The following is a 25683-nucleotide window of genomic DNA, read 5'->3' as shown; positions in this document are numbered from 1 at the left end:
AGGGGCCCTGGCCTCAAGAGCTTGGAGAAAAGAAGCTAATTAGCAGGGCACTGAACATACTGTCTCTTTCTCTCCAACTAGGTGAAGGTGACTGAGGTATGCCGGTCTGACCTAGAGGACAAGAGCAAAGACTTAGGGCATGGGTGTCAAACATGAGGCCCGGGGGCCAAATCAGGCTCCCAGAGGGCCCTACCGGAACCTTGAGCAACTGGCTGTCATCTTCTGCTTCTCCCTCTCTCTTGCTTCCTTCTGCATAAGAGCTTGCTTTGCAAGCCTTGCTCAATCACACAGGAGCTACAGTCCAAACCTCTAATTTCTCAGCTGGCTGAGGCACCTCCCTTGGGGAGGAAGGGGGAAAGGCAGAACTTGTTTTTCCAGGCTCGCTCAATCACACAGCAAAGCTACTGAGCCAAGTCTCTCTTCCTTCTATTGGCTGAGGCGCCTCCCGCCACCCACCCCCCGCCTCCTGGGGAAGGAAGGAAAGAACCACAGCATCCCTTGCCCCGTTCCCTGAATCCCATGAGAGAAATACAAAGAAAGCACCTTTAAAGGCAAAGAGTGCTAATATTTTAAGCATGATTTAAGTTTGTTTTTTAAAAAATATTTAATTGCATTTGTCTGTGTCCTTTATAAAGTTTATATCTCTGCTACCTAATCTTAAATAGGTATACACATGGCCCAATGTGACATAGCCTGGCCCAACAAGGTCTCATTTATGTCAGATCCAGCCCTCATGAGTTTGACACCCCTGACTTAGGGTAAAGAGGCCATTTGAGCAACAGGACAGCAGCTGATGAGAGGGGGTGTGGCCTGCAGATATTAATAGAGGAAAAAGTTGAGTGCCTGTCTTTGGGGGGGAAGGTGAGAGGAGAGAGACAAGAAACTCTGTGAGTGTATTCAAAGCAATCTTAGCCACAGCTATGTACTGAAGAAGGGAAGCCAAAGTCTAACAGTTGGCTGTACAGGTATCACAGATGGCTAAACTGTGGGTGTGAAAGACTGAGAATGCACTGTTGATTAAGACGAGCAATTCTCTCTGATCTGCCAGGCCAGCTGAAGACGCATCCGTCTAATTTACTGCTCCTCCAAGCGTCCTGCTGCACTGTAAGCCAGTGTCTGATTGCGCCAAAACGGCATCATGACTGTGGGGTGGGGGGGAATTTCTCTCTCCAGCTGAAAGCAGGTCTCTTGAGGACCCCCAGATGGCGCTCTCTTAGCAGTTTTCAAACCCCAATTAACATCTTTTCCAGGAAGGTTGTTATGATGTTATTACGTCATCTGGAAATTTCCAGCCAGAAACCAATTTGTCCAGAGGAGGGCAGAACGCCTTATAAACCAACTCTTGTAGTGGAGTGAGGAGAACCCAGCAGAGAGCGAAAGAGACAGACATATAGGAGAGAGAGAGAGACAGGGGGAGGGAGGGAGAAACAGAGAGAGAGAGACAGAGAAACACACACACACACACACAGAGCAGACACAGAAAGACAGACACAGAGAAAGAGGGGAGATAGAGACAGACAGACAGAGACAGAGAGAGGGGGGTGCCTGCCTGGTTAACCAGTCTCCAGCAGGACACGCCATGAAGTGCAGCCACTAGCAAACTAGATCAGGAATGCCTGGTGAGTGGCTGGTGACAAGGCGCTTCAGAACCCCAGGACAGCAAAAAACAAACTCCTTTTCAGGCCACTCTGGTCTAGCCATGACCTCGCCTCTGTGGCTCAAGTGGCTTTCTGACCACTTCCATGACCAGAGAACCAGACAAATGGGATCCCCGACCCCCCCAGTGTCCACTTCCAAGGGCACAGGAAGCAACCTACTGCCACGTGTGGACAGGACAGCCGCACTGCCCTGGATTCTCCTCCCCAAACTGGACTCTCTGCGTTCAGCTCTCCCCACGTTTAACACAAAGTCTTTCAATCGAGCATCTGTCTTACCATCTGGGAATGAGAGAACCGGGTGGATGCAGGAATCCAACTGTGAAAGACGTTCCATCAAAGGGGCTTCGTACTGGATTTCTGGAGGCGCCGAGCTGCGAGTGCCACAGAGAGCACATAAGGGGTTCACGTCACAGCTGCACCGCCCCATGCTATTGCGATGAACCTGCACACAAGAAGGGGTGAGGAAATGGTTCAAATAACATCAGAACCGGAGGACTAGCCAGTCTCTTTGCGTCCCTTAATTCTGAATACAGCTACTGAAAGCGCTTTGGATGGTGCCTCAGGAGAAATAGGCAATCCGTGACGGCAAGCCGAACAGCGACACACCAGCCCAGTCCTTGATCTCCACCCAGGGCACTGAGGCAAGTTTGGAAGTGTTGTAAGAGCCATTAGGGGCTATTCTTATCTTATCCCCACCCCGCCACCCCACAAACTTTGTTTGCTGTCATCTTCACATATAGACATTGCGGGAGTCTTGGCACTCAGGCCAAAGAACTTGCCAACCTTTGGCCTAGCTCAGCAGTTTTATCACTATGGGTGAACTGAGAAGGGCTGGAACAGGGGAGCCACATGCGGCACTTTCACACACATTGTGTGGCTCACTAAGCCCCCACTGCCCTGTTGAATAGCTTAGAGAAGGCATTTCTCTCTTGAAATCATTTCGCCAAGCCAGCCAGTGGATTGGTGGATACATTTAAAGTTGCTTTCTTTCCACCTCTCCCTCCTCTATTTTCCTTCCTTCCTTCCTTCCTTCCTTGTGGCTTTCAAACATCTGACATTTAATTTACGTGGCTCTTACATTAAGCAAGTTTGGCCACCCATGGCCTGGAAGAACACTGCCCTGTTGAATAGCTTAGAGAAGGCATTTCTCTCTTGAAATCATTTCTCCAAGCCAAGCCAGCCAGTGGATTATTGGTGGATACATTTAAAGTTGCTTTCTTTCCACCTCTCCCTCTATTTTCCTTCCTTGTGGCTTTCAAACATCTGACATTTAATTTATGTGGCTCTTACATTAAGCAAGTTTGGCCACCCATGGGCTGGAAGAACACAGTTTGTGTTCAGCAACCCTACAGACCTTAAGGCACATCCCAGATGACGCCAATAATGCTGGTTTGTCCTATTTAAGTGTTAACTGTAGAACATCTCACAGGAACTCTGGCAGAAACAAGCCAGCACTCAGATCACTGAGGGGGTCAAGGGGTGAGGGGATTCACAAGTATGCATAAAGGATATTCTTGTTCTACATCATAATGTTCTAATCTGTGGAAGCACCAACTTCGCCCCTTCCTAATATCAGAATGTGACCATGATTCTGTCCCCCACAGGAGAAATCCACATTTTGTTATCCTACATTGCTAAACAGTTATGTAAGCAACTAGGAACTGCTTTTAATTTGCACTTGATTACAAAAATAGAACAACATGCCGTCAGATAGATTTCTAGAGTTCATCGTTCTAACGGAAAATACCTATTTCCAGTATTGACACACCACATTAGCCACATTTGCAACTAAAACATAAACCAGTGGTAAACACACAAAAGGATCAATTTGGATTAATTGTGAAAAGCTTTCTGAGAGCAAAAACTGTATCGCACAACTCTGTGCAAACACAGAAAGACCACATCCAGTAGCAGGCTACGGTTCGGTATTTTGAGAATATCAATCCTTTTGTTTGAAGCACAAAAACCGACACCATGGGATCAGAGTTCATATTTAGGCAATACAAAAAACCAACACTGTGAGATACAGGCTAACAGTGTTTAGTGAAACTTTTAAAGAGTCATGTAAATCTTATTTGTATACATTAAAAAGAAGGGCAACTTTACGTTACAAGATGGGCCTTTCTTGTAATCTTTCAAATGTATACAAATAGATTTACATGACTCTTTAAAAGTTTTACAGCGGCCCCGTAGTGCAGAGTGGTAAAGCAGCAGTACTGTGATCTGAACTCTCTGCTCATGACCTGAGTTCGATTCCAGCGGGAGCTGGATTCAGGTAGCCGGCCCAAGGTTGACTCAGCCTTCCAAGGTCGGTAAAACGAGTCCCCAGCTTGCTGGGGGGAAAGCGTAAAAGACTGGGGAAAGCAATGGCAAACCACCCCGTAAAAAAGTCTGCCGTGAAAACGTTATGAAAGCAACGTCACCCCAGAGTGGGAAACGACTGGTGCTTGCACAGGGAACCTTTCCTTAAAAGTTTTACTAAACCTTGTCAGTCTGTATATCACAGTGTTTGTTTTTTGGATTGCCTTTTGTTTAAAGCAGCAAGTTTCCAGACCTCATGACTGCAAGGGAGGCAGAGCGCCATATGGATCACCTTGATGCGGCAGTGCTGTTTTCAATGCCTACACATGTCCCATTAATTCTGCCTGAACAAAACACTTCTGAGCTCTCTCTTTCACTTATCCTAATATATCGTTCCCACAGTACAAATGCAAGCCAAGCCCTGAAGTCTCCTGGGAAAGGAAAGCATCCCGTTATTGTTTGCACCAGGAGTATCAAACATAAGGCCGGGGGGGGGGGGGGGGGCTCTTACCCAGCCCACAAGCAACTGGCGCAAGGGATGGAACAGGAGGATTCTGGGGAGATGCAAGTGGACGGGGCCACTCTGATTGTGGCTTCAGCCTGGCAGAACCACCTTGTCTGCAGCAGTCAAGCAAAACACCTTCACTTCAGTGGCAGTCTCACTCAGGTCTGTAGCTAACCAGGGGCCCATGGGCCTTGGCCCCCCTGCCAGTTTTTTGTTTGGGGGGGGGAGCTTGCCCCTTTTTTTGTTCCATGATTTAAATCAGGGGTCTCCAACCCCCAGGCCATGGACCGATACCAGACCATGGCCTGTTAGCAACTGGGCCATGAGTTGTATGATTATTTCATTAATTATGCCATTAAAGGTTTGGTATGGTATGATTATTTCATTATGTATTAGTGTAGTAATAAGATGACGACATTGGATTTATATCCTGCCCTCCACTCCAAATCTTGGGAGTCTCAGAGGGGCTCACAATCTCCTTTACCTTCTTCCCCCACATCAAACACCCTGTGAGTGAAGTGGGTGGGGCTGAGAGAGCTCTCCCCAGAAGCTGCCTTTTCAAGGATAGCTCTGTGAGAGCTATTGCTGACCCAAGGCCATTCCAGCAGCTGCAAGTGGAGGAGTGGGGTTAGGGTTAGGGGAATCAAACCCCGTTCTCCCAGATAAGAGTCGGAATCCAGTCCACTTTCGTTTTGCTTTTATTTATTGATGCCCCTTCTTTATTTCTTGATTTTATTTATTTGATTTGATTTATATCCCGCCCTACCCCACCGAAGCGGGCTTTCTTCTGGTCTTTATTACCAATAATAATTCCTATTATTCAACATAATACAGAAATTATCAACTGACCTTTTTGGAGAGCGGTACCAGGGTGCTGGGCCGAACCAGCCGCCGTTTCTTGCAGCTGAGGACAGGGCGGGTGCGGGCTGCTACACAGGTTCCATCCGGAGGCAAAGAGACTAGGTTTAGCCTCTGTTTTTTACGCAGCAACTCCTCCGCATCTGAGCCATCTCCCTGAGTATGCTCTGTCAAGCTGGGCTGCAGACTGCCCAAAGAACGGAAACTTTATGAGCCATTTTTGCCTTGCCCTCTTATCACAAACACCTGGTGAGAGCTAAATTTACCAAAATACCCACCGTTTTGCCCAAGGCAACCCAACAGATTCATGAATGCAATGATGCTTAAAACCAGGTCTGATACCACCCAGAACAGACAGGCTTTCTACTCACTAGTTACAGCTCTTCAGCTCTTTTTTACCCCTCGTTCTCTAGCTTACTCTTCCCTGCCTTCAGCTTCTTGCTGGAAGAAGTTCACTGTATCACATTTCCTACCCATCGGATTCCTTTTTGTTTTCTTTCCTTGCTTTTGTTTTACGGTGGCCATTTTCAAACTGGCTTTGCATTCTGTTATAGTGACTGGTTGCTAATGGATTTTTTTCCCCGTCATTTCACACAGATTCATTTCAGTAACAAGCTGTTAAAGGAATTTATTTACCTGTTTATACAAACTTGCTTGCATTGGGTTAGCAAAGCGTGGGCGAGCTGCTTTGGAAGGAGATGGCTTCCTTCTGTTTTCCACCCCTTCGCTGTGCTCCTGGATTGCTGTGCTGTTTAAAATGTTCCTAAGAGTAAATGGAGTCGAGGCGCCCCAATGGTGCTGCTATAGCATGGAAGTGCTATGTTGGTTTAGAGCTATAGCTCTCAACTTAGAGAATGTTTTTTTAAAAAAACCAAGTCTGAGAAAGGTTGCGTGGCAAAAAGGGACAGGGGAAAAGCAGCACTGTTTGAAATGACCATAACACTTCAGAGATGGCTCATTAACAAAAGGAAATTCACTGTATGAAACCCCATCCCTTTTATCACTTTATTCAAAATCGGGCCAACAACAAACAACACCCTGTTTAGAAAGGCAATGTGAAAAGGGCCACTTTCTGCCATGTTCTATCTGGAATACTCTTCCACTAAGTTGGTTTATGACATCATTCGAGTCCACTTTTAAGACCAACAAAGTATAAGCTCTTGTGTACAACTTCCAGTTTCCAGCTTGAGCTGGGCAGCGGTGTTGCTGTTTGCTACATGAAGAATTCCAAGAATTCCCTCTTTTATTTTTATTTTTGTGTACGTGCGCACTTCTTCACGAAAGCTTCTACCTCGAATAAAACTTTGCTGGTCTTGAAGGTGCCCCTGGACTCACACTTTGTTCTACTTCAGACTAGCACAGCTGCCTACTTGAACATAAAATCCTTGTTTGGATTATCACTACCTCATCTTTTTCCACCAAACCCATTTCTACCTAATTTTTTTTTCATTAGCCCCCCTCTACCTCATCTTTAAGTTCTACACTCCTTTCCTATGGACCATTTAAGACTTTTTGTAAAGGAAGAAGCTTATGCGTAACAATCCAACAAGCACTCAACAGCACAATTTGCACAGAGGTACAAGTCACAGTGTATTAAAAGATCCTGTTGAAAGAACACTTTCAGAAAAGCCATTCCACAACCCATGTTCCCTCTAAGCTGCAGAGTCTTGAGAGCAAACATTCTACTTTGTGAGCTACTGGCATTAAAGTTGTGAGCGACTGCATCAATTATTATGCTCTGGGGTCCTCCTTCCTGAGCTAAGACAAAAATCTGTGAGCTGGAGGCTACAAATCTGTGAGCTAGCTCACGCTAACTCAGCTTAGAGGGAACACTGCCCACAACATGTATTTTGTCCCAAAGGGGGGCAATCCTTACGTGTTTATGACGCCGTTGACTGGCCTCGGCACTCCGCAGGTTTTGGCAGGTAGGGACTCTTGGGTATTGCCAACAGACGTACAGAAGTTCTCAGGTGGCTGAGAGACTGAAGTGCCCTGCAGTAACAAGGGGAAAAAATGTGTTAAGTGTTACAGAACTCCTATATGGCAAAAAACTACTCTGTTGGTATACCATCGCTCTGGAGTTATGTGGAACTGGGAGACCAAGCATTTAAATGTGTGTGTGTGTGTTTATCAGGCTGAAACATGGTCTGCTGACTTCAAAGCCCCAAGAGCAATTCCCTTCACCTTCAGAGAAGCATCACAAGAACTCTTCAAGAGAGCAGTGCTTAAGCAGCTGGGCAGGTTTGTCTTTTTAATGATTAGTTCTTCACACCTCATATTCTATTGCTTGCTTATGAGAGTTCGCATGGAATTAATTTTAAAAGGTCGCTGCTCGGGTAACTTAACAAGGCAAACACACCTTGTGAGTTCCCAGACAAAACACAGACCAGGAAACAAGTCAGAAAGTTGTACACCTCTTCTTGGGGGAGGGGGACACATTACTTTTCCATGTAAGTTATTTTCTTGTATCTTCAAACTCTGCGTATGTAAATGAGTGCACTGTCTTGGATTGTTTTCATCTCCACTAAACATTTCAGTTCTATTAAAAAGACGCTACGCTGGTTTAAAAATCAACTTGACTGCAATGCACGTGTTAAATTCTATACTGTCGTCTTAAGTCCAATATATGACCCTCTATCAAACACAATGAACTTTTAATGTAAAAGAAAGAAAAAATGTGGAAAATAAGTATCTTCAAGGCCAACTTTATAAATAGGGTGCATATTAATCTGTTAGGGGGATTATGAGTATCTGTCATTCAAACAACCTCTACTTTCCATCTAATACTTTCCATCTAATTCAGAAACAGTGAGCAATATTCCATCATTCACATACATAAGAAGAAGAAGATATTGGATTTATACCCCGCCCTCCACTCCGAAGAGTCTCAGAGCGGCTCACAATCTCCTTTACCTTCCTCCCCCACAACAGACACCCTGTGAGGTAGATGAAGATATTGGATTTATATCCCGCCCTCCACTCCAAAGAGTCTCAGAGCGGCTCACAATCTCCTTTCCCTTCCTCCCCCACAACAGACAGCCTGTGAGGTAGATGAAGATATTGGATTTATATCCCGCCCTCCACTCCAAAGAGTCTCAGAGCGGCTCACAATCTCCTTTACCTTCCTCCCCCACAACAGACACCCTGTGAGGTAGATGAAGATATTGGATTTATATCCCACCCTCCACTCCGAAGAGTCTCAGAACAGCTCACAATCTCCTTTCCCTTCCTCCCCCACAACAGACACCCTGTGAGGTGGGTGGGGCTGGAGAGGGCTCTCCCAGCAGCTGCCCTTTCAAGGACAACCTCTGCCAGAGCTATGGCTGACCCAAGGCCATTCCAGCAGGTGCAAGTGGAGGAGTGGGGAATCAAACCCGGTTCTCCCAGATAAGAGTCCACACACTTAACCACTACACCAAACTGGCACACAGAGCTCTCCCAAATTCAAAAGGATGAAACTGCTTCCTTCTAATCAGGTGTAAGTTGCATATGTGGAAAAAGGAGCAATTTCAACTCTTCACTCTCTCCCCTCCTCAATATCTCAATCTGTTCAGATCTTCCACACTATGGATCTTACAGCCTTAGAAATGTTCATTCCAGGGGTCAGAAAGAGCTGCGGCAATGGAGAAAACATGGACGTGGACACCTTCCACACAGAGAATGGTAGGATACTGCCCAGTAATTAGCATCTCCCTTGCTTTTGGGAAGTTCTGGGCACTTGGCTCACAATCCAAAGCACCTAGCTCTGTACTGTGCCTTTGGCCCTTGTGTTCAAGGAGCCATGTTTAGTGTCCTTCCATGTGAAAACAGAGAAAAACAGAAATAGCCATTAATTTCAGCATCCCTTGTTTCCAAGCAGATCCAATTATATAGTGAAAGTGGCATGTTAGCTGCAAGACCAGAGGTTGTGGCTTATGTCCCCGACGGGTAGGCCAAGTACTTGACTACCCACAAACCAAACTGTTTTCATTGTGGCATCAACAAGTAATATGCATTCTGATGCAGATAGTGCATGAATTGCGAAACAGGAAGCTTAATTTAACTGAATGATTTCATACCTCCTAAACGTTCCAATTCAACCAGGAAAGGACAATTTTACAGCCTTCTCCCACAGATAAACCCACATGCTAATGTCCCAGTTCTGAAGCAGTTGCTCCGCTACTTTTTTGAAGCCACTGTACTATATATCTATGGCAGTGCTCAAGGCTAGAATAAGCATCACACATCCTGCCTACCAAAGATGTGTTGTTTTCTATCCATTAATAACAATGGTGATGCCAGAATCTTTCACCAGCAAAAAAAAAAAAATGCTAGTTTTTTTTAAAAAGAGGCAACTGCTGGTGTTTCTTCCTCCTGACTCTTTCTCCCAAAATTCCTTCATGCAAATCAATTGCTTTTTTATTACTATTTAGTTCCACCTTTCTGCCAAAATTTCTACATGAAAATCAATTGTTTTTATTACTATTTAGTTCCACCTTTCTTAATCCACTGATATTGAGAAAAGCCACTGGTGCTGAATCACACATTTACAATGGTGTGTGTGTGTGTGGGGGGGGGAGATTGGGCAGGCAAGCAAGCGAAGTGCTTGCTTCAGCTTTCCACCCACTTCCTTAATTTAAACTGCATTTGAATGAACATTTAAAATGAAATGGCTCACTGTAATAAGATATTTGTTTAATTTAAAAAAGCTAAGTCATCTTTATTTTGTGGACCGAGTGGCTAAAACAAGGAAAAGTGGAAGGTGGCAGAGAACAGAAATAAGGAAGAGACTTTAAGGCAGAGGGAAAGGACTGTAGGTTCTGCTCTTATACTGAACATTCTACTTAAGTACGGTCAGAGAATCAACTGCTCCCAAATTCTTGTAACACGGGGAGGAAGCACACTGCAGTCGTCCAATGAAGAGGAAGAGGTACTCTGTATATGTCATAGGAAATTTTCTTTTAAGTTTCAGGATTTGGCCCTGGCACAGAAAGATGACTGAGGGCCAAGGATCTGCTAAGACATTGGCACAAGGTAGGTGGGTGGGCAGCAGTTTTTTTTGGGGGGGGGGTTTAACATCCTTACCTAGCGCAAAAGAAGAGGGGGGAGAACTAAAAGGGAAAGTAAACAGTTTTATGAAAAGCTGCTGGACAGAAAGTGAGGGGGGGGGGAAGAAATAGGATATAGATAAGCTGGAATGTGTCCAGCACCGGCGCTAGGGGTTCTCCACTCCAGGCAGCCCCTTGCGCTGCCCCCCTCAAGCTCAATGATTGTGCATGCAATGTGATGATGTCACTAAAAGTGATGTCATCACACAGGGCAGGTGGGGGAGTGGCGGGCGGCACACAAGAGTGCTGCTGCGCCACTGCTTTCCCCCTACAGACAGTGCGTGGCTCTTCGGAGGCTTTCAAGGAAGCCTCTGAAGAGTATACTGCTCTGTGTAGTGCTCCTCTGATCCTGCCTTCAAGGCAGGCTTGGAGGAGTGCTCTGCAGGGGCAAGGGGGAGCCTGGCGTTACCCACAAGACAGGGTGGCGCTCTAGGCGGTCGCCTACCCTGCTTACTCCCACACGCCGGCCCTTAATGTGTCTAGAGGAAGACAATGAAGATGGTGAGGGGTCTGGAGACCGAGTCCTAGGAGGAAAGGCTGAAGGAGCCACAGCTGGCCCTGTTGCTGGGCAAATTAGACGTTTTCCTAGGGTGCTGGGCTCGGGGGCCCAAACTGGGCGCTCCCCCACCCGGTGCTCTAGGCAAATGCCCTGGTTGCACAGTGGCTGGTAACTTCACTTCACCTGACTGATCTTCGGCTAGCTACTTACTAGTTACTTACAGCTGACCCTGAAGGTGTCTCAGTTGTAAAGAGGGGTAATTCCTTCTACATGGTAAACTGGAAAGCGTTTATGTATTTATGTATTTGACTGCCAGTAGCGTGTGGCTTATAACACTGCTTTTGTCATCTGAAGCTATGCGCTTTCACTTCCCACTTTCTACTCATGACACATCAGAGTCTAGATTATGTTTCCTCCACCTACCGGGCTGTGCCAATAGGCTGCCGGACTCCACCCCAGCCTCAATCACTCATCCCCCCAAGTGTACCTATTTTTATCCGTGGGATACGGTTTTCTCTTTTATCTCAAGAGAATTAAATAACGTCTTACACTATTCGCCTTCATTCGTGGTGTCTCCAGTCAAAGGAGCCCAGGTAGCACGACCTCAGAGACTCCAGAGAGTCTGTGATAATTAGAGTAGGCAGAACTGGGTTAGATGGGCCAATAATCCAAACTGAGCAGCACCTTGTATTTCTATGCAGTAGTGTGTTTTGCTAGGCCATGAGGTTCTTGCTTTGTTTCTCTTTAGTGTTTTGGGATACTGAAGTCCACACCTCAAAACATTTCAAGGATTCATGCTTGTCAAAGCCGAAGGTGACGATTTTATAGATTAAGAATACAGTGGATTACATCCAGCACCAACTAATGTAGTTTTGCCGCCTACCCTGTATATATTTTTAGCATTTGCAGCAGTGCTCTAGCAATCAACGTTGACCTATAAGTCACTTGCCTCGATCTAAAGACAGAGCTGTACTGAAAACTGGGCGCTGGGGCAAATAGCCAACTGGCAAGCTACAGGGGGGTTGTGTGGATGCGTGTACAATGGTTAGAGTCTTGGATGAGAATTTCAGAGACCTGGGTTTAAATCTACACTCTGCTGTGAAGCTCATTGTGTGGACTTTGGGCCAGTCAGACTCAAACTAACCTACCTTGCAGGGTTGTTGTAGTGATAAAATAGGGATTTAAGAACCAATGTTTCCTCTTGTTTTTCCCCCTGAGTGGAGCAGTTCACATCCAGAGCAGAATCGAACTGCTGTAATCTCAAAATGGGCAATGGGCAGTGGCAAGACCCTGCATATTAGGTAGTCTTTCAGATTATTTAATTATGTCTCTTATGTTCTTATATTGCTGAGCAGACAGGTTAAAACGGATAAAAGGAAGTACTTCTTCACCCAAAGGGTGATTAACATGTGGAATTCACTGCCACAAAAGGTGGTGGCGGCCACAAGTATAGCCACCTTCAAGAGGGGTTTAGATAAAAATATGGAACACAGGTCCATCAGTGGCTATTAGCCACAGTGTGTGTGTATATATAAAAATTTTTGCCACCGTGTGACACAGAGTGTTGGACTGGATGGGCCATTGGCCTGATCCAACATGGCTTCTCTTAGGTTCTTCTGTGACACAGAGTGTTGGACTGGATGGGCCGTTGGCCTGATCCAACAGGGCTTCTCTTATGTTCTTCTGTGACACAGAGTGTTGGACTGGATGGGCCGTTGGCCTGATCCAACATGGCTTCTCTTATGTTCTTCTGTGACACAGAGTGTTGGACTGGAGGGGCCGTTGGCCTGATCCAACATGGCTTCTCTTATGTTCTTCTGTGACACAGAGTGTTGGACTGGAGGGGCCGTTGGCCTGATCCAACATGGCTTCTCTTATGTTCTTATGTGACACAGAGTGTTGGACTGGAGGGGCCGTTGGCCTGATCCAACATGGCTTCTCTTATGTTCTTATGTCTTGTGATTATGATTATTGGTTTTCCTCCCTGCTGTTAATCTATTTTGGCTCTAAATTATTTGTAATTTGTTTTGTATTTACTGTCTTGTTTTATTTTGAGTTTAAGACCACTGGTCAAAGAAGCTAACAAAGACAGGAAACCGTGTGTGGCTCCAAACTGCTGCTGAGTGGGGCTTCCTGTTAATGAGGGGCTGTTCACGGGCACAGCTTAGTGGGAATACCGAAAGAACTATATGTGTTGCCTAGAGCAAGGATAAGATAAACAATGTGCTAGATAGATGATGGAGAAGAAGATACTGGATTTACATCCTGCCCTCCACTCCGAATCCCAGAGTGGCTCACAATCTCCTTTGCCTTCCTCCCCACCCACAACAGACACCCTATGAGGTGGGTGGGGCTGAGAAGACTCTCACAGCAGCTGCCCTTTCAAGGACAACCTCTGCCAGAGCTCTGGCTGACTCAAGGCCATTCCAGCAGCTGCAAGTGGAGGAGGGAGGAATCAAACCCGGCTCTCCCAGATAAGAGTCCGCTCACTTCACCACTATGGCTGACCCAAGGCCATTCCAGCAGCTGCAAGTGGAGGAGTGGGGAATCAAACCTGGTTCTCCCAGATAAGAGTCTGCACACTTAACCACTACACCAAACTGTACATTCTGGTATCATCAACGGGGTATGTGGCATTTTCCCTGGGTCAGGAAGCAGGTAAAACTTCCTTAAAACAGAGTTAGACTTTTGAGTCAAGAAGTCCAGTGTCATCTACTCTGAATGACAGCATTTGATCAGACACGAGTCTAATCAAATGTTGTTTGATCCCACATGCTTTCAGGCGGGAGCCTGTGTATTGAGAGCCAGTTTGGTGTAGTGGTTAAGTGTGCGGACTCTTATCTGGGAGAACCAGGTTTGATTCCCCACTCCTCCACTTGCACCTGCTGGAATGGCCTTGGGTCAGCCATAGCTCTGGCAGAGGTTGTCTTTGAAAGGGCAGCTGCTGTGAGAGCCCTCTCCAGCCCCACCCACCTCACAGGGTGTCTGTTGTGGGGGAGGAAGGTAAAGGAGATTGTGAGCCGCTCTGAGACTCTTCGGAGTGGAGGGCGGGATATAAATCCAATATCTTCTTCTTCTTCTTCTTCTTATTGTTTCACAAGGGGTTCAGCCATTTGCACCCTTTATTTTGGGTGTTCCTGAAGTTCTTTATTATTGAGAATCAAGAGAACACAAACTTGGGACTCTCTGAGTACTGGGGCTAATGGGGGGGGGGGATGCACAGCATGCAGAGAGTAAACAGAAATTGTACTCCTTATTTTGAAATACCAAAATGAGTCTTGTTTTTCTTGCAGGATGGTTTTGATCTGCATTACTGTATTTACTATACATAGAAGGATCTCCTAAAGCTAAAGAAATAGACTGAAGACAGCACAGTAGAATACAATGTCAGCAGAAAGGGGGAGAAATGGGAGGAATAATAAACAAGCTGCTCCACCCTCAGAGCTTACCAGTCTCTCAATCCCAGGCTCCAGCTTGACATCAGCACTGAGGGGGTGGGATGAGTCACCTAAGGTGGGTTCAGAGGGAGGAGTCTCGCCCAGGAGTATCAGGCCCTGAAAGGCACAGGGAAGGGGAAGTTAGCAGCACTTTACATGACAGGCCTGCAGATGATAAGACTTGTGAGAACTAAACCTTCTGCATGCCCCTCTGCCCTGCATCTGTGAAGCCCCCAGACCTCACTGATTCTCCACTTCCTTCTAGTGATTAAGTCTTCCTTTATTCACTGTACTCTGATCTCTCTCTCTCTCTCTCTCTCTCTCTCTCAACAAAATATGGGAACTCGCAAAGACAACCCTTGCAGCACAACTCAGAAAACTTATGGTGGAACAATGAAGGTCTAGAAACTGGGGAGAGGAAAGGACAAGAAGCTCTTCTACAGATCAGGGTGATAGTGTCGTAGAAAAAGTTCCTTTTACTTCTTCTAAAACAGGCAACATTTGCTCAATTGTTCAGTGCATCCGATAATATATTGTTTGTGATCCATGACGTTAACAAAAATGAAACCTAATGCAGTGTTAGTTGTATTTTAAGAGGCAATCGTTTTCTTGAGGCAAAGGGGAAGGGAGAAATGTGGTTTCATTGTATTTTGTGTTTTTGGATCCTGCATTTGTACGATGTGCTGAGCTACAAAGAAAAGGCGGGGAATATGTAAAAATAAATATTTATCTTTTGCATTAAAACCACCACAGGGTTCTTTCTAGCAATAAGGATTACAAACACCTGAAACAGATTGTGCTGAGCTGAAATCAATGACAAAACATCTTTTAACACTGGATCATCTGCAACACTTGTGCCATTTGAACTTGTACATTCTGATGACATTTCTGCTCTAATTACTTATGGTAATAGGAGTATTCTCACACACAAGTTTTCAATCCCTAGGAACTGTATCTTTTAAAAAAAGATTAACCAGCTTTAAAAAAAAACCTTCTGTTCGTATTACTTGTTTTCTGAAGCATTTTCCAGGGCAATCTTACCACAGTTTTACTCAGAATAGAGTCTATTCAGTGGATTTTATTCCAAAGAAAGATTTTAGGACAGCACTGTCCCTCTCTCTTTTAGACTGGAGGAGAGAGAGAAATCCTCCTTGATAAATTATACTGTGATATGGTTACGGCTTTGGTGCATATGTAAACCAATGCACCCCAGTGAGTGAGTGAGTGAGTGAGTGAGTGAGTGAGTGAGTGAGTGTGTGTGTGTGTATAGTTTATTCACAGCCTAAGCCAGCATTTAAAACAGTAAAATACAAAATTAAAACTGAATGACCATAAAATTGTGCATAAAATACTGTTGTAAAACTACAAATATAACAGAACATCACAATTACAGCAAACAGATTGGCAAAGGTGTTTAGCCATTTCCTGACTGAATTATTAGAGTTTTTCTTATTCTTGTGGCAAGCCAGTCAAATTTTGCTAATTTGTATGTAACCTCAGAGTTCTTATCAAGAAGATTCTTAAGGAGTTGCAATTTTTGACTACTGGTAAAAGGTACGGCCGTGGAAAATGGAAGTACCTCGCGATGATCATTATGAGCCTCACAGTCAAATATAATATGGACTAAGGATCTGATACCATCACTGCAGCAGGGACATCATCGTTTTTGGAATGGCACTTTTTTGTAACTCTCTTCTCCCACTGAGCATAAAAATGAAAATTTTGTGTGCGGGGGGCGGGGGGAGGAGAGCATTTTTACACCTCCTGCAAAATCCTCAGAAGTTTACCAACTAGTGACCAACATTCAAGCCAGGCAGCAACACAAACCATATGTGCGATTGTGTGAGAGTTTCTACAGCACCGTATATGTTCAAAAATTCCGTTCATTCTACAGCCCTACAAGACAGACTCACCAATATCTCCCTTTGTATACATAGCAGAGTCGAGACTGATCCTTGCCGCTGAGGATAAACTATGCAAGAGCTTATCCTCATGTTTCACAGGCGTGGTTAAAATCTGCCCGATAAAAGAGCAACCATACTGAGAGGTGGGGGGAGGGGCCACAGAACACAGCTAGCGGATCTGCTCTTCTCATTTTAAAGCAGAAGAATATGTAATGCCCAAGTTCTCTAATCTAATGTTTAGACTGTAGAAAGTGCAGGACAGGAAAGAAAAAAAACTACAACAGCAGGTTCTTTTTCTAGCAAAATCACAGCCAGGAGCCACAAAAGATAATGAGTTCCGCACAACAGCTAGTCCTTTATCATCCATCATCCCTCCCCGCCGCCCCCAATTCAGCAGTTATACTCCAGAAAAAGATAAAAGTATAACAAATTAAAACTGGTGATCTTTCAGTATATATTGCAGTAGAATATCTGGGGATATATTTTCAAACGCAGGAGAAATCTTAGTAGTCCGAAATCCTCTTCGGCAGAGGATGTTTCCATCTCCTCTCTTCCTGTTCTGGGCTCAGTTCACAACTGATTTGCAACCAGTCATGCTAGATGAACACACACATGCGCGCGCACATACCAAACATTTCACCAAAGCAACACTTCCTGCTTTTGTTCCCAGCTTGGTTCCAGTTCTTCTTCCGGTAAGATAAAAGCCATGAAAATTGCTACCAGTCGCAATCTATCAAGACCAATGTTCCCTCGAAGCTGCAGAATCCCGTTAGCAAAAATTCTACTTTGTGAACTACTGGCATTAAAGTTGTGAGCTACTGCATAAATTAGTGAGCTCTGGGGTCATCTTTCCTGAGCTAAGACAAAAATGTGTGAGCTGGAGGCTAAAAATCTGTGAGCTAGGCTCACTCTAACACAGCTGTTCAAGACTTTTCTATTTCCTACCATACCACATACTCATCTAGTTGTGCAAAACGGACCGTTGGTACTTACCGTGAGGGGTCCTTCTCCTCAGAGAAAAGGGACATGGCTTTATGGGTTATTCCAATGCTCCTCTAGGGAGGCAGGAAACACTTTTTTCTCCTTCCTCTTGGCGCCTTGGACAACTCTCTTCTTTCAGTTTCGGTAGAATTCTAACTCAGCTCTAACTAGAAAAAACAGAACTTGATATACAAGAACATGAACATAATTGTTAAATATCAACTAGGCGAGGTAGGCCAACACAGAGAAGAAACCAAGGATATAGGAAGAAAGAATAGCTAACGAAAGAAATGAAGACGATGATGGGAGAGGCGATATGTCCTCCTTTCCTCTGAGGAGAAGGACCCCTCATGGTAAGTACCAACGGTCCGTTCTCCCTCAGAGGCGGAAGACATGCTTTATGGGACCTTCCAGAGCTGTGTCCCGAGACGGGTGGGTTATCATCGTCTTCTGCTATCGTCACAATGTGCTGTAACACCTTTCTTCCGAAGACAGCATCTGCCAATGCCATCGTGTGGATCTTGTAGTGTCTAATAAATGTTGAGATCGAAGACCAGGTAGCTGCTCTGCAGACTTCCTCTACTGAGGCATGATTGAAAAACGTCGCATTGGTGGAAGTGCTCCTCAGGGAGTGAGCTGTGATACCCTTAGGGGTCGGGAGACCCGAAACCTTATAAGCTTCTGCAATACAGGCCTTCAGGGTCACACTGATTGCCGATCGTGACATTCTGTCTCCTGTACGAGGAGGAGAGATGTTAATAAACATACAGTCCGTCTTTCGAATATCCTGGGTTCTGACTATGAGCACGTCTTACATCCAGGGTGTGCCAACTAAATTCCCTTGGGTGTTTAAGGTTGTGGGCAAAAAGAAGGTAGATAGATTTCCTGAGATCGGTGGAATCTGGATGCGGCCTTGGGTAGAAAGGTAGGGTCCGTTCTAAGCACAACCTTATCCTTGTGAAACACACACAGAGAGGCCTTGATGGATAAGGCACAAAATTATGATACCCTCTGAGCCAACGTGATGGCTATGAGGAAGAGGATCTTCATGTGCAGCCACTTCAATCCCACCTCTCACAGGGGCTCGAACGGAGGTTTGGTGAGAGCCGACAACACGGAGTTAAGTCTCCAAGTTGGAAATCGGTGTACCTGGGGCGGTGCCTTCGTTGAAGCTCCCTGTAGAAAGAGCTGTATATGGGGATGTCTGGATAGTTTATATCCGCCAAACCTAGGAAGCACCGTTGCTAAGGCTGCTACCTGCCGTCTTAAAGTAGCTGCTTTCAGGCCCGACTGAAGACCATCTTGGAGAAAAGCGAGGATTGACGCCACGGAAGAGGGCTAGGGCTCCATCTTCTTCCTCCTGCACCACCGGACGAAGGCCTTCCACGTGGCATTATAAATCCTAATAGTAGACTGATGCCTGGCTGCTAGAATGGTGTCCGCCACCCCCAGAGAATACCCTAGTTGTTGGAGGATGTTCCGCTCAATCTCCAGGCGGTCAAGCATAGCCACTCTGGATTGGGGTGCCACACTGGACCCTGGACCAACATATTCGGAGACACTGTGAACCGAAAGAGCCTCTAAATTGAGAGATCCTGTAGCATTGAGAACCATGGACGTTGAGGCCAGGAGGGAGAAATTAAAAATGACTTCCGCTTGAAGTTCCCTCACCCGCCGAATGGTCTTGGGTAGGAGAGGTAGGGGTGGGAATGCATATAGCAGTCCCCGAGGCCACGGAGACGTCAGTGCATCCACTTGTTCTGCCGTCTGATGATGGTATCTGAAAAAGAAGCGAGGGAGCTGATGATTGGTTGGAGATGCAAAGAGGTCCACGAGGGGACGACCCATTTGCTTGCGGATCATTTGAAATAGTATTGGATGTAGGGACCATTCGCCGTCGCATATGGTCTGTCTGCTTAGCCAATCAGCTTGAACGTTGTCCTGTCCCTTGATGTGCTCTGCCCGCATGGACAGAAGGTTGACCTCTACCCACTGCAGAATCATCCTTGCTTCCCTGAATAGCTGAGAGGACCTGGACCCCCCATTTGTTCAGGTAAGCTTTGGCCGAGATGTTGTCAGTTCAAACGAGAACATGCTGTTTGAGGATGGTCTGTTTGAAGTGTCTGAGGGCCAGACGAATTGCCCTGAGCTCTAGGAGTTGATTAGTAATTTCCTGGTTGATGGGGACCAAAGGCCCTGGGCTGGGGCCCCTTAAAGAACTGCACCCCAACCCTGGAGACTCGCATCTGTGAAAATCTCCACGTAGCTGGGAATGTGGAACACCTTCCCCTGCTGTAAACTGCCCATTTGAGTCCACCATAGGAGGCTGTTCTTGACTCCCAATGGAACCTGCAGAGACATCTCCCATCATTCCATGATCGCTAGCTGATAAGGTTGCAGGAGGCCCTGCAGGTCCCTGGAATGGAAGCATGCCCATTGCATCATGTCTATACAAGATATCAATAGTCCCATGAGTTTGGCTAGTAAGGACAACATAGTGGAGGTGTTCTGAATCACAGTAGTGGACATCTCCTTGATTTTTCTTGCTTTGTCCCTTGGTAGAAATAAACTGTTGCTGGTTGAACCTATCACAGCCCCCAAATGCTCGATATGTTGTGAGGGTTGAAGTGCACTTTTGTTGAAATTCACCAGGAATCCATGCTCCTGTAGACTTTTGGCTCTGCTGGCTGAGCGGACCAAGAGGTCATCCAAATAAGGATGGACATGGATCCCTTGTCGTCTTGAGTGCACAACAGGGTTGATCAGTAGCTTTGAGAACACCCTGGGGTGGTGGAAAGACCGAAAGGCATTGCTCTGTACTGGAAATGTTTCTCTCCTATTGCGAACCGGAGAAAACGTCGGTGTGCCAGGTGTATCGGGACGTTGAGATATGCCTCTGTCAAATCGATGGACGTGAGGAAATCCCCCGGTTGCAGGGAGTCCATAATGAACCTCAGCGTCTCCATCCGGGAACGACGCAGTTTGACAAACTTGTTCAAGTACTTGAGGTCCAGAATGGCTCTCCAGTCCCAATTCTTTTTGGGTACTGTGAAGAGTATGGAGTACACACCCTGACCCCGCTGATGGGGAGGAACTGGTTTGATTGCTTGGATGTCCAACAAGTGTTGGAGTGCCTTGGAAGTAATTAACTGTTGAGAATATTGGCCCTAGGAGTTCTGATGAATCGGTTGGGGGGCATGGACTTGGAGTACCCTTGAGTCACCACCTCCAATGCCCAGGCATCCGCCTGTGAATCTTGCCATGCTAAAAGAAAATGTAGCAGTCGTGCCCCCACTGGAAATGACTGGCAGTCATGCCTGCTTGGGCTTGTCACGGTCAGATCTGTCCGTCTTGTTAAAATGTGATTTGCCAAATTTGGATCCCAAGGAGCCCCTTTTGAAGGTTGGTTTGGAAGCTTCCCAGGAGGATTTCCTGTTGCCTGAATGAAATCTAGGTAAGGTATGTTGGGAACGAAAATTATGCGATCCCCATCTCTCCAGGTGATGAACTGATCTGGGCATGGCCGCCTTCTTTTCTTTGGTTTCCATGAGGATATTCTCTAAGGCCTCCCCGAAGAGCTTCTCCCTGTAGAAAGGATAGGCTGACACGAGGGTCTTGGATAGAAAGTCTGCTTGCCATGCACGCAGCCACAGAAGACTCCTGGTGACTGCAGTAGCTGCTACAGCCTTTGAGGCAAAGGATATAACGTCTAGAGTAGCATCGGCTGAGAAAGAGGTTGCTTTCAGAATATGAGTAGCGCCCTCAAGCTGCTTGAGTGCTGCCTCTGCTTTTTTGTCTAAAGCATCTTTGATGTTGCCGTGTCCATCTTCCGCTAGGAGTCCAGATGTCTGTAGGGCGGCCACAGGACCATCTACCGCTGGAACCTGTAATAACTCAGACGTATAACTAGGTAATGCATATAACTTTTTCACCATATGGGGAAAACTGTTAGCTGCGGGTTTTCCCATTCTGCTCTGAGATGCTTCTCAAAGTATTGAGGAAAGGGAAAGACCTTCTCTGAATTCTCATTGATAGGGAGAAACTCTGAGTTGCCCCCTGCCCAAGACTTGACAGTAGATGGTTTGGGATCTTCCTCAGTCGGAGGGTCGCAAATTTCTAGAGCAGAAAGGGTTTTTGCCAATAAGTACTGATAATCTTCAGACTTGAAAAACCGGCTAGGTTGCTCAGGCACTTTAACCTTGTCGCCCTTGTCCTCAGACAGGAACTCTCCCTCTTCCCTGTCCTCTACTTCAGACTCGGAATCAGCTCGACTCCTGATGTGCGCTATGCCAGGGAGCCATCTTGCGGGCAGCCTTGGTGGGCCAGGAGAAATGGGAGGGGGAACCCATGGCGTTCAGGCCCATTCTGGAGTAAAACCTAGCCATTTCCTTTTCCTTAATAAGCTCCGCCATAGATTCAGGGCTAATTGTACCAATAAGTGCAGGTACGTTACCCATTCCCTGTGAAGGAGTCATCATGGCGCCTCCCGAGACGTGTTCGGGGTTTCCGCAAACTGGACAGCTTGCTCAGAGCCGCTGTTGCGGACCGCCGTGAATCTGGCACCAATGTTGTTAACTGGCCACCGCCACTTGCCACCCAGATCGCACCGCACGCTCCTGCAGCCAATGCTGCTTTGCTTCCCACGCTTCTGTGTCTTCGGCAGCTCCGCTATGGACAGCACGATCATGCCGCGAAGGCTTGTCGGCCCCACAGAAGGCTTGCTCAGACGCAGCAGCCCCGGTGTCTTCCTCCGAGAGGAAGCCGTTGGAGTGCTCTTTAGACGCCATTACGGCCCTTGCATTCGGCACAGTCGTCTCCCGCCAATTCCTCTCAAGAAAGGGGGAGAGATGGAGGAGGAAAAACGGGGATAGGCTAAGTAAAGAGAAGAAACTAGGTAAGAAAAAGAAATTGAGGAAGGAAAACCAGGAAAATTTGAACAGATTTAGTCAGAAGAGGCTAAGCCTAGTCTGTTGCTGCTACTCCCTACAGAGGCAGGAACGAAACTGAAAGAGGACGGTTATCCAGTGCGCCAAGAGGAAGGAGAAAAAAAGTGTTTCCTGCCTCCCTAGAGGAACATTGGAATAACCCATGAAGCATGTCCTCCACCTCTGAGGGAGAACGTATACTTTCTATATGGAGAGCCAGTTTGGTGTAGTGGTTAAGTATGCAGACTCTTATCTGGGAGAACCAGGTTTGATTCCCCACTCCTCCACTTGCACTTGCTAGCACGGCCTTGGGTCAGCCATAGCTCTGGCAGAGGTTGTCCTTGAAAGGGCAGCTGCTGTGGGAGCCCTCTCCAGCCCCACCCACCTCACAGGGTGTCTGTTGTGGGGGAGGAAGGTAAAGGAGATTGTGAGCCGCTCTGAGACTCTTCGGAGTGGAGGGCGGGATATAAATCCAGTATCTTCATCTACCTCACAGGGTGTCTGTTGTGGGGGAGGAAGGGAAAGGAGCTCGTGAGCCGCTCTGAGACTCTTCGGAGTGGAGGGCGGGATATAAATCCAATATCATCTTCTTCTATCACAAGAACAGTCACAGATGAAATTTCAAGCCTCCAATGAACAAGACTCGAGTGGATTTTTCAAAGCAATGCTTCTGTGATAAGGAGACAACAGGAGGTCTCTACAGCCCATCTTCCCTGATTATGGAGTTTTATGGGCTGAGTTTTGTTTTGTTTTTGTATTCCACAGAAACCAAGAAGAATCAGGACACTTCTCTTCTGAGTAGCTTAAGTCATATGCTGCACAGGCAGTTGCTTTGGTAGACTTAAAATACAGAACATACAAGCATTCTCTTTTAGCCAATATAAGGCTGGATAAAAATGAAGCAGACGGCATCCGACCAGATTTCAACAAGTGCAAGAGGCTGTTCCTGATGTGAAGGATACAGCTACATTTGCACTGGAGCCGCAACATGCAGTAGAATTTGGTCAAAGTAAAAAAAAACATTCAAGGAAAAGAAGGTAACCTATTCTTGTTCAAATCTCCCGCCCCCCGCCTCTGTAACTGTGCAAAAGAAGGCAGGGTGGATGACCTCAGAACGCCCAAGGACAAGTTTCACTTCCAATCTGCAATTTAAACTCTCAAAGACACAGGACACCTTTCCTTTTCAAGCACTTGCTTTCCTCCAAGCTGGAAAAAAGATAAATTATTCCCCTTCTTTTCAGATGGCATTGTTTGCTTGGGTCACAAGCGTTTATGGTAGCCTACTTCTTATTCTTCCAGCTCTGACATGAAATCAATAGCAGCATGGGAGAAAATTGTTCTGGTTTTTTGGGTGTGGAAGGTTTATATATGCTATAAAACTGTTCTTCGTGTTTAACCAACCGTCTCACTATGTCAACATTGGTCCCTTCTGTTATTCTTACCCCTCCGTATTCTGCATTTTAGCAAGAAACCAGTGACAATGCATCTAATACATGCTAGGTTCAATATCTGCTTATTTTATTTGCATTTAAAGCATTACAAAATTTCACCCACTCATTTTGCTCCCCTACCCTTCCAAAGAATCCACCGTTCAAAGGTGAAGGGGGGGGGAGAGCAACAAGCCCTTGGGATGGCCACAGGAAGGCCCCGTCAGTTCCTTTTAATAGCTCACAATACTAACTGCAAAACATTCCAGCTTGTTCTCTCAAACCATCTTCTCAAACACAGAACCTTTTATACTGTGTGATGATGAGCCTTCAAGAAGCACGTTCTGCTTTCAGAGATTTGGAGAGGGTGGCATCTCCTTCCAATATTGCTCCTTAGAGTCAAACAAACGCAGCTAAACCAGTTTACTTACTCCAGCCAAATTCTGCCCGCTGTTTCTCCATTCAGCTTCCAACATGCTGATTTTCACGGCTGCAGACAGATACCTTTGCCGCTCCCGATTATTAAGGGAAGAGTCAAAGCTTATTTATTTATTTATTTATTTATTTGGGATTTATATCCCGCCCTTCCCACAACTGGCTCAGGGCGGCTTCCAGTGATAGATCCAACAAAATTACAGTATTTAAACATATAAAGGGGTCAGCATTTAAAACAGATAAAAACAGATAAAACCATGGTTATCAATAAATATTAATAAATATTAATAAATATTTCAACTGTATATAAAAGAAAGAAATCCGGCAAGTTACATTAAAATTCTCAAGCTAGGTATAGGCTAGCCGGAAGAGGGTCGTCTTACAGGCCCTGCGGAACTGTACAAGGTCCCGCAGGGCCCTCACCTCTTCCGGCAGCTGATTCCACCATGTAGGGGCCATAACAGAGAAAGCCCTTTCTCTGGTGGATTTCAAACGGGCTTCCTTCGGCCCAGGGATAGTAAGGAGATTTTGTGTTCCCGACCTCAGTACTCTCTGGGGAACGTGCGGGGAAAGACGGTCCTTCAGGTAGACAGGTCCCAAGCCATATAGGGCTTTAAAGGTGATAACCAGCACCTTGTACCGGACTCGGTATATTACTGGAAGCCAGTGCAGGGTCCGAAGACCCGGCTGAATGTGCTTAGCGCTCACACTCTGCATGAGGGTTTCAAGATCGGTCCACGATATCTCTCGTTAAAGGATCTCAATAAGGTTGAGGGAGTGGGGGGGGGGGGAATGCTGCACAAGACCTTGCGGGCTGGACCAGTGTTCCCTCTAAGCTGAGTTAGTGCGAGCTAGTTCACAGATTTTTAGCTTCCAGCTCACACATTTTTGTCTTAGCTGAGGAAAGATGGTTCCAAAGCACACTAATTAATGTAGTATCTCACAACTTTAATGCCCGTAGCTCACAACTTTAATGCCAGGAGCTGACAAAGTAGAATTTTTGCTCACAAGACTCTGCAGCTTAGAGGGAACATTGGGCTAGACGAATCGATGGGGCCTGAGCCAACCATCTTTTCTGACAGTGAAAAGGGGAGCATCCTCTCTGGCCACTTCAAAATATTATGCTGAGGATCATGGTACATTCTTGGGGGAGGAGCCATAAGAAGCAGAGGAATTGAATGAGATCTAGCAAATAGGTTGCTTGGATCCAACTGAATAAGGCAACTTGAGGTGTGCATATACCATACCAGCATCTGCTCTCAGAAACAGGATCCAACACCGCCGGACTCCTCTGGACAAAGTGAGATGCACCAGAACAAAAAACCATTGGGTATACTGTAAATATCCCAACTGATCCTCGTCTATGATCCAAGTTTTGTCACCATTCTTAGCTCATATATCCTCACAACAATCCTTGTGAGATAGATTATGCCCACAACTGATCATTGTCTTAGGGGCAAACAGAGACGGGGACAAAGTTTTCTGATGCTATCTTTTTTCCATTGAAAAGTTTCCACCCCCGTTTGTGTAAGTACGGTTTGTCATCTATAGTCAAGAGTGCTGTGCTGTAAGTCCATCATGTTATTATATGGGCTAAATGTGAGATACAAAGTGTGGACAAGCTCCAGTGCCTGTATAGCATCCAGAAGCTTGTATATGATATACT

The 25683-nt window shown here is 46.1% G+C and overlaps 1 protein-coding gene across 3 annotated transcripts in view; it reads right to left on the bottom strand.

Annotated features, from left to right (window-relative positions):
- KANSL1 (KAT8 regulatory NSL complex subunit 1) overlaps nt 1-25683 on the bottom strand; it is a 202296-nt gene that overhangs the window by 36406 nt on the left and 140207 nt on the right. For all 3 annotated transcript variants that reach the window (XM_060254604.1, XM_060254603.1, XM_060254606.1), the window contains exons 4-7: nt 14358-14462; nt 7199-7314; nt 5314-5509; nt 1935-2100 (exon numbers count right to left, since the gene is read on the bottom strand). In XM_060254604.1, coding sequence (XP_060110587.1) covers nt 1935-2100; nt 5314-5509; nt 7199-7314; nt 14358-14462 — 583 coding nt within the window. The remainder of the gene's footprint in view (nt 1-1934; nt 2101-5313; nt 5510-7198; nt 7315-14357; nt 14463-25683) is intronic.

The sequence above is a fragment of the Heteronotia binoei genome, chromosome 15 (genome assembly GCF_032191835.1).
Source record: "Heteronotia binoei isolate CCM8104 ecotype False Entrance Well chromosome 15, APGP_CSIRO_Hbin_v1, whole genome shotgun sequence".
Taxonomy (NCBI): Eukaryota; Metazoa; Chordata; class Lepidosauria; order Squamata; family Gekkonidae; genus Heteronotia; species Heteronotia binoei.
The sequence above is the reverse complement of the archived record's forward strand: the minus strand, read 5'-3'. Positions and strand labels throughout refer to the sequence as shown.